At 43.6% G+C, this 9,509-nt stretch overlaps 2 protein-coding genes across 2 annotated transcripts; both read left to right on the top strand.

Annotated features, from left to right (window-relative positions):
* The first annotated feature begins 1,088 nt into the window (after positions 1 to 1,088).
* Positions 1,089 to 1,565, top strand: LOC126700025 (60S ribosomal protein L2, mitochondrial-like). The gene has a single exon (XM_050398007.1). The coding sequence runs from the start codon at positions 1,089 to 1,091 to the stop codon at positions 1,563 to 1,565; it is 477 nt and encodes a 158-aa protein (XP_050253964.1).
* Positions 1,566 to 5,048: 3,483 nt separating this feature from the next.
* On the top strand, positions 5,049 to 5,903 carry LOC126700846 (uncharacterized). Its single transcript, XM_050399025.1, has 2 exons — positions 5,049 to 5,206; positions 5,294 to 5,903. The coding sequence occupies exons 1-2, from the start codon at positions 5,049 to 5,051 to the stop codon at positions 5,901 to 5,903; spliced, it is 768 nt and encodes a 255-aa protein (XP_050254982.1).
* Positions 5,904 to 9,509: the final 3,606 nt, after the last annotated feature.

A 9,509-nucleotide genomic window follows, 5' to 3' on the forward strand; every position in this document is an offset into this window, starting at 1 on the left:
TTCGGGTTTGGGTCGAGTCGCTGGTTAGTCGGGTTGACCCGCAAAAAAACACGGGTCGGGTCACAAGTCAATCCATTTTTGCTTCGGGTCAAAAAAATCGAGTTCGGGCCATGTATTTTTTGGGTCGGTTCGGGTCAGAATTTTCTGACCCGTTTTGCTATGTCTAAGTACAACAGGCAAAATTAAACAATCCTAAACCCTAGAGGGCTTTGATCAATGGCTCTTTGGCGAGCTTCATCAAGCTTCTTTAACAACCTCGTCCATTCTACAATCCGCCAATCTACCCACAGCAACATTGCTTCTCATTGCAATTTCTCCTCTCGTACTTTTCTTTTTCACAACTCTCTCTCTCTCTCTCTCTCTCTCTCTCTCTCTCTCTCTCTCTCTCTCTCTCTCTCTCTCTCTGCCCCTTGTTTGGTTGCCAAGAAAACAGTCTACACTGACATAAATTTATTTATTTATTTATAAAAAATGTGTATTTAGTGCTTGGTTGTTGAGAAAACTAAGGGAGAGAATGGAAATGAATTATTTTTCCCCCAATTTTGTTGGTGTTTGGTTGTTGAGAGAACTGAGGGAGAGAATGGAAACTTAAAATTTGAATCCTTTTTGGGGTCAAATTTACTGTTTGGTTGCAAAGAAAATGAAGGAAGTGGTAAAAAGAATGAGAATTTGATTATTATTCTTATTATTATTTTTAATTCTGAATATGTGATGAACTCTAATTTACTTGGCCAAATTGCAATATAAATCTCATTTGGGGCTTTGAATCCAAGTTTCTGCTTGATTGCTGCAAAGTAGAAGAAAATTTGGAATTTCAATATTATTGTTGCTTTGGTTCTTGGGAAATTGAAGTTCTAATTACTTAAGTCAAATTCTCAGTCATAGTTGTGAGAAGCCAGTTTGGCATTTTCATAGTGAAAAGACTAAGAATTCAACCTAAGTAGCCTTGCTAGTTGTGCTAGGCTTAATTTTATACGAGTGCATTGCTTTATGAAACTAATCAGAATGCAAATTTTTTGAACAAAATCTTTTTGTTCTTTGTTTCAATTTTCATAGATCTAGTTGGCACTCATAGTTTGCGTGAGAGCATGATGAACCAGATGCTTCATCTTGACATAAATTCACAAAGAGGGAGTTGTATGCCACTTGCTGCTATGCGTATTGGAACAATGATCCACAACATTGAGGCCAACCCGGGTCAAGGTGGCAAGCTAGTTCGAGCTGCAGGAACTTGTGCAAAGATCTTGAAAGAGCCGACGTCTAGATACTGTTTAACTAAAATGCCTTCAGGTGCTGAGAAGTTGATTGATTCACGGTGCCGGGCCACAATTGGTATGGTGTCAAACCCAAGCCATAGGGCTCAAAAGCTTAGGAAGGCTGGGCAAAGCCGGTGGTTGGGACGAAGACCAGTAGTTCGAGGAGTGGCTATGAATCCAGTAGATCATCCTCATGGTGGAGGTGAGGGTAGAAGCAAGAGTAGTGGGAATCATGGAAGGTGTTCTCTTACTCCTTGGGGCAAGCCATGTAAGTCTGGGTACAAGACTGGACCCATGAAGCGCAAATAGTAGTGTCAACGAATTATTTTTTTGAGATTCTACAATAGAATCTAGTTTTCTGTTCATGCTTCTCAAATGCAATTAATACTAGGGTCACAACATTTCTCACAACTCTGAGGTGGCAAACTATAAATGACTGCCTATTAATTTTATATGAACTCATCATATTTTTCTACTACACATAATTTGTCACATCAGAGTTATAGTACAAAAGGTTGTGGTCATATTATATATATTAGATTATGCTAACATGACAATACACATGATGGTCTATGTGATGAAAATAATATCTTATGTTAGCTGTTAGCAAGGTCAGCATTTTACATATATCACTTAACAACATGAACTATTTTGGCACAATACCAAAAGATTAGAAACTAAATTGATATATTTGAAATGTTAAACACCAAATTGACACACGATATAAAAATTAGGGATGAAAATAATAATTTACCTTTAAAATCTATATAAAGCATAAGACATTTAACTTTTGGTTTACCTCATTGTATTTTTTTTTTTTTTTAATCAATTACAAATCTATCCTAAAGTGCTCCCCTTGACCCTTTCTCAACCCCCAAGCTCAAAGGCATGGGGGGTGGGGGGGACGTTTCACTATCATCCAACCTAATAGGTGGGTGGTTACAGGTTACCACTACCATATTGCATTTTTTTCATATAAGCTTTTAAGCATTCACAATTTTTTAAGTTATAACTCTAGTATGTATTGTAGGGATAAGGGCCCAAATCATATATTGGGCCTTGGGCTTAGTCCGAGAGTATGAGCAATCCGAGGAGGAGCAAATAATAATGAATGATTCAGGCTCAAGGGTTAAGGGGCAAGATAAGAACGGGAAGTTGGTCCGAGGAGGAATAACTCCTCAAATACGATAAGTACAATTCAAATATGTACTCCAACAATCGAGGTGACCTTCCAAGAAGCTCTATTGATAGGGACGTGCATCATGAACATATGAAAAAGAGGGGAATCCAAAAATATCTAAGGGAAAGTTGCTACCACCACATTGAATGCACTGCAGTTATTTTTCTAGCTGCATTTATGTGGAAAAGACTCCTGAACAGTGCTGCCTTAGCCACCATAACTCACAGAAAGCCAAAAAGGGTGTCTGATGGGACAGATACTCAAATAAGAGCTCAAATGACCAACAAGTGTAGGATCAAAATGATCTGAAGGGAACTATATAATGTAAGGGACCTTCCATGAGGAAAGGGATCGAAAAAATAAGGAGAGAGCACTGTAACAATCTAAATTGTCATTATATTCAATTGTGATCAATTTATACAAGTGTGACCTCCTCGGACTGAAAGTCTATTGATATCAAAACCTCTTATCTGTTTGATCTTCATTTAATTCAGTATTAGCCTTTGTCCAACTCATTAGGGCCTAGTTCTTTGACCCACTCTCTACAAATTTATTGCACTAGGCTCATTAGGCCAAGATCCCATACATCTTAGGCTTGGGCTGTAAACCGTATCCTTACATGTATTTTCTAACTAAATTTAAATTTCATTCTATATTTAAACCATCTTTTAGAATCTTAAAACATCATTTTTTTTTAAATATTAGAATATATATAATTCTATATACAAATACAATTACAATAAATTCTTAATTGTAGAATATTTATTTTTATATACACTATCATTTATTTTATTTTTTTTCTTGTATTGGTCATTTATTTATTATAATGCCTATTAGTAACGATAATAATAAAAAAAAAACTATATTATATTAATACATTACATGAGTTGTTTTTTTTTTTTTTTTTTTTTTTTAAGAAACGCACGATCTGCTGAGTTAATAATAATTAAAAGGATATTAAGAATCTCCTCTAACTTATTAAGTGAAAATTTATATAAGATTATTTGCATATATTATCTATATATATATAACCAAAACTTTTGATTTTTTATTGACCTCTCCATAATTTGCTACATCATTATCATTTTTTTATAATAAAATTATTTTTGTTTAATCTTGTAGGGGTAAAATCCCCAAAGTCAACAATGGGTCTTGGGCCCCGCACGGAGCCCAACCATGACCAAAAGGGAAAAGGGGGACCAAAAGACTTCTGGTCCAATCCTGTTGAGCCCAATTTATTTTAAAAGACGTCTGAGGAGGAATGTCTCCTCGAACACACAAATATGGGCCCAATGTGCGCCACCTCCACATTGGAGAACCATCCCAGACAAACGTGGGTAGTAGGATGAGCCTCACACCGCAGGAAAGAGGAAAATGTAAGACATCTAGGGAGAAACCACAACTGCCACATTAAATGCAAGAAAGCTACTTTTTCAGCCGCATTAATGTGGAGAAGACAGGCGAACAGTGTTACATTGACCAATGCAACTCACAGAAAGATAAGGTGGATGTCCGATGGGACAGGCACTCAAGTGAAGGTCCAGATGGTTAACAAGTGTAAGGCCCTTATCAATTTAAGGAGGCTATATAAGATAAGGAAATCCCCATGAAGAGGGGATCGGAAATTTACAGAAAAAGAGAGAGAGAGAGATTAAAGAATTCTGTAATCAGAGCAAGAGATGCACTCATACGTCTCTTCGGACCAGTATCCTGTGAACATAAATAGAACATTCTCACATTCAGACTGTTGCATGGCATATAACTAATTAACGTTCACTTCGTCCAGCCCTAATTCTGTAACCCACTCTCTACAAATTCATTGTCTAGGGTCTTTTGGGCCAAAACCACTTACTTGCTGGGCCTGGGCCCCAAAATCTACCCTTAGAATAGAGAGGGCAGTGCTTCCTCGGCGGTTCCATCAACCAACGTTTGCCACATACAATGGTCGGACTGACCCAGTAGAGCATGTAAGCCAATTTAATCAAAGGATGGCCGTCCATTCCAGGGATGAGGCGTTAATGTGTAAAGTGTTTCCGTCCAGCTTGGGACCTATGGCGATGAGATGGTTTGATGCCCTCCAGCCGAATTCCATAGATTCCTTTAAACAGCTGACACAGGCTTTTGGTTCTCGCTTCATTACCAGCAATAGAGTCCCTCGGCCCCTAGATTCCCTCCTATCCTTGTCCATGCAGGAAGGAGAGATGCTGAAGGCTTACTCAGACAGGTACTGGAAAATGTATAATGAGATAGAAGAAAATTACAATGACGTCGCCATTAGTACGTTCAAAAGGGGCCTGCCGACAGTGCATGGCTTAAGAAAGTCCCTCACTGGGAAGCCAATCACCAGCGTACGCCAACTCATGGACAGAATTGACAAGTACAAAAGGGTCGAGGAGGACCAGCAAATAGGGAAGGGTAAAGCGAAGGTTGTCCCTCAAGAGAGGAGGGACTTCAGGTCGGACCGCTTTAACGGCAGTAACAGGCCGAAAAGAGACTACGCGAAACAGTCTGGATCTACTGGGGCTCAAGCAGTCCATGCTGTGTTTCGAGAACCATTACACAAGATCCTGGAGAAGGTGAAGTGCGAACCTTTCTTTCAATGGCCGAACAGGATGGCAGGTGACCCCTCGAAACGTAATCAGAATCTGTATTGCGCGTACCATCAAGAGCCAGGTCACACCACCGATGATTGCAGGAATCTCAAAAACCACTTGGACCGGCTTGTCCAAGAAGGGAAGTTGAGGCATCTGTTGCATCGCCCTGAAGGATGGTAGGAATAGTCGAATATCGAAACCAGACAAAGTACATTAAGGCCACCCATTGGCACAATAAATGTCATTCTTGCCGCACCTGGAAGGACCAATTCCAGCCCTTTTAAAGTAATTTCAGTGGGCAAGTTCCCGACTAAGCCGGACGACAGGGAATCCAAGAGAGCCAGAGTGATTGCCACACCCTTAATCGGGTTCTCAGAGGAGGACAAACAAGGAACCCTTCAACCCCACGATGATGCCCTAGTCGTCACGCTTAGAATTGGGGGTTATGACGTGAAAAGGGTGTTAGTTGATCAAGGCAGCGCCGTGGAAGTAATGTACCCTAACTTGTATAAGGGGTTGAACTTGAAGCCAGAAGACCTATCGCCATACGATTCCCCTCTAGTCAGCTTTGAAGGAAAAATCGTCACCCCGAAAGGCATGATTAGGTTGCCTGTGCAGACAGACTCAGACGTGGTGGAGGTGAAATTCATTGTAGTAGACGCGTACTCCCCCTACACAGCTATTGTGGCCCGACCGTGGCTTCATGCACTAGAGGCTGTGCCATCAACCTTGCACCAAAAAGTGAAGTATCTGTCAGGAGGTCAAGTCAAAGAAATAATAGGGAACCAAGGAATGGCTAGGCAATGCATGGTGTCGGCAATCTCACGACGACCGAATGGTGAACCTTCCACTTCGACCAAGAACAGCTTATAGCAATTAATGACCCCGGTCCCAACTGCGGGTGGTGGAGGACCGGCCACGGAGGCGAGCTGTGAGGATCTGGAGAAAGTACTCGTCGGATCAGACCCTGAAAGGTTTTTTCAGATCGGCTCAGAATTACCACCCCAGGAGAAGTCAACACTAATTGATTTTCTTAGACGGAATGCGGACGTATTCGCCTGGGATCCCTATGAGGCCCCCGAGGTTGACTCAGATCTCATCTGCCATCACCTTGATGTTAACCCGGCTATAACGCCTAAGAAGCAACCTCATCGGCGACCGTCAAAAGAACATGCAGACGTCGTGAGAGAAAAGGTCGCAAAATTGAAGAAAGCAGGGGCTATCAAAGAAGTATTCTACCCCGAATGGTTAGCCAACACAATCGTGGTAAAAAAGAAAAGTGGGAAATGGCGGGTCTGCGTAGACTTCACGGACCTAAACAAGGCCTGCCCGAAGGATCCTTTCCCCATGCCACGAATAGACCGATTGGTAGATTCGACTGTCGGACACCCCCAAACGAGTTTTTTGGACGCCTTCCAAGGCTACCATCAGATATCCTTGGCTGCTGAAGACCAAGAAAAAACTGCTTTTGTCACCCCAGTCGGAAACTATCATTATAAGGTGATGCCTTTCGGCTTGAAGAATGCTGGGTCAACCTATCAAAAGATGATGACTAGGATGTTTGAACAGCAGATGGGTAAGAGCGTTGAAGTGTATATAGATGACATGGTGGTAAAAAGCAAATTGGTGGCCGACCACATTGGAGACCTCGGCGACATCTTTCAAATTCTGAGAAAGTACAAGCTGCGACTGAACGCTTCCAAATGTTCATTTGGGGTGGGATCAGGAAAATTCTTAGGCTATATGGTGACCCGCAGAGGTATAAAAGTCAACCTTGACCAAATAAGGGCCATTCATAGCCTGCAGCCTCCTCGGAATCCCAAAGAGGTCCAGAAGCTCACCGACATGATAGCTGCTTTAAACCGTTTCATCTCCCGCTCAGCGGACAGATGCAGGCCTTTCTTCCTCCTATTGCATAAGTGGAAGGGTTTCGAATGGACTGAGAAGTGTGCTTTAGCTTTCCAATAGCTCAAGGAATACCTCGCCCGACTGCCGATTATGTCTAGTCCCGATGCCGACGAGGTGTTGTTCGCCTACATCGCAGTAGCCACGCATGCGGTGAGCTTAGTGCTAATCTGAGAAGACAACGGCACGCAGCGACCCGTCTATTACGTGAGCAAATCGCTGCAGGAGGCAGAGACCCGGTATCTTCCCCTCGAAAAAGCTATCTTGGCCGTTGTACAAGCCACGTAGAAGCTCCCCCACTATTTTCAGGCACATACTGTAGTTGTGCTAACTCAACTTTCGTTGAAATCCGTCCTCCGCAGTGCCGACTACACAAGCAGAATTGCAAAATGGGGAACGATTATGGGCGCCTTCGACATTAGATACATGCCTCGCACCGCAGTAAAAGGTCAGGTCCTCGTCGATCTAGTAGCCGAATTTGCGGAGCCCACACTAGAAGGAAGGGGAGAGTCGGGATCACTAAGTGCTGATGAGAAACTAATCAGCACAGTCTCTCACCATGAACACAATTGGTGGAAAGCACACATTGACGATGCAGCGAACCAAATGGGCTCAGGGGTGGGGCTCGTTCTGGTCTCTCCCGAAGGGATAACCATAGAAAAGTCGTTGAGGCTCGGATTCTCAGCCACGAATAACGAAGCCGAGTATGAGGCGCTATTGGAGGGAATGTCGATGATCTGGAAATTGGGTGGAAAATTCGTAAACATGTTCTCGGATTCGAGACTCATCGTGGGACAAGTAATCGGGGAGTTGGAGGCAAAGGATGAAAGAATGCAAGAGTACCTGGCCCGGGCTAAGCACCTGCAGACCCATTTCTATCACTTCCGTTTAACGCATGTACCCAGGAGCGGGGACACCCATGCTGATTCTCTCGCAACGCTGGCCACCTCCTCGACCCAACCACTTCCTCGGGTTATTTTAGTAGAAGATCTCTACCGCCCAACAACAGAGAAGGCCAACGGAATTCGAGTACACAACGTCAGGGCAGGACCTAGCTGGATGGATCCTCTGGTGCAGTTCCTAAAGCACGACACCTTGCCAGACGATAAGGTTGAGGCCGACAAAATCAGGAGGAAAGCTTCTCGATTCTGGTTGTCCGAGGACTCCAAACTTTATAGACGCTCATTCTCAGGGCCATATCTGCTGTATGTGCACCTAGAGGATACTGAACTCATCCTGGAGGAGTTACATGAAGGAATTTGCGGAAGTCATACGGGGGGTAGGTCCCTGTCCTATAGGGCCATAACGATGGGTTACTGGTGGCCGAGCTTGCATAAGGAGGCTTTGGAATATGTGAAGAAGTGCGACCAGTGACGAAGGTTCGCCCCGAACATACACCAGCCAGGTGGAGAACTTAATCCGCTGTCCAGCCCTTGGCCATTTGCACAATGGGGCCTAGACATACTAGGACCATTCCCCAAAGCGGCAGGTAACAAGAAATTTCTTCTTGTCAGCACCAATTACTACACAAAGTGGGTCGAAGCTGAGGCATTGGCAAATATTAGGGACGTCGATGTCAAGAAGTTTGTTTGGAAAAATATTATCACTAGGTTTGGGACCCCGCACACCCTGATCTCGGACAACAGCCTCCAATTTGACAGCAAAGCCTTCAGAAGATACTGTAATGAGTTGGGAATTATCAACCGATACTCCACATCGGCTTACCCACAGGTTAATGGGCAAGCGGAAGCCATCAATAAAACCATAGTGAATGGGCTGAAAAAGAGGTTGGACGACGCGAAAGGGAGGTGGGTTGAAGAGTTAGCCCATGTCTTGTGGACATACCGCACCACACCTCGCAGGTCCACGGGAGAAACCCCCTTTTCAATGACTTACGGAGCCGAGGCTGTCATCCCACTGGAGATAAACTTCCCAACACAGAGGACTACTACCTTCAGCCCCATTGCTAATAACAAACTTCTGGAGAAAAGCTTGGACCTCATCGAGGAAAGAAGGGAAAGTGCAATGGTCCACCTAGCATACTATCAGCAAAAGCTCAAGGTTACAACGCCAAGGTGAAGTCAAGACCATTGGCGCCAGGGGATCTAGTACTGAGGAAGGTCCTAGGCTCCGCGAGGAATCCTGCATGGAGAAAACTCGAACCAAACTGGGAAGGCCCATACTGTATCACTTCCGTAGCCGACATAAGAGCCTACTTTTTGGAAGATTTGGATGAACATGTAGTGCCACACCCTTGGAATGTAAATAACCTAAAAAGGTACCGTTATTAATGAAAGACATAATTCTTGACGTCGCATTACCGTACAGCTACTTGGACTAAGTGTTAAATAGAACCCGAGTCCTGCCTGGCTCCTCGAACCACAGACTTGGAGGGAATTAACCTCGAAACTATTTTCACTAAGTGTTAAACAGAACCCAAGTCCTGCCTGGCTTCCCGGACCACAGACTTAGGGGAAATTAACCTCGAAGCTATTTTCACTAAGTGTTAAACAGAACCCAAGTCCTGCCTGGCTCCTCGGACCACAGAATTAGGGGAAATTAACCTCGAAACTA

Source organism: Quercus robur, chromosome 9, assembly GCF_932294415.1.
Source record: "Quercus robur chromosome 9, dhQueRobu3.1, whole genome shotgun sequence".
Taxonomy (NCBI): domain Eukaryota; kingdom Viridiplantae; phylum Streptophyta; class Magnoliopsida; order Fagales; family Fagaceae; genus Quercus; species Quercus robur.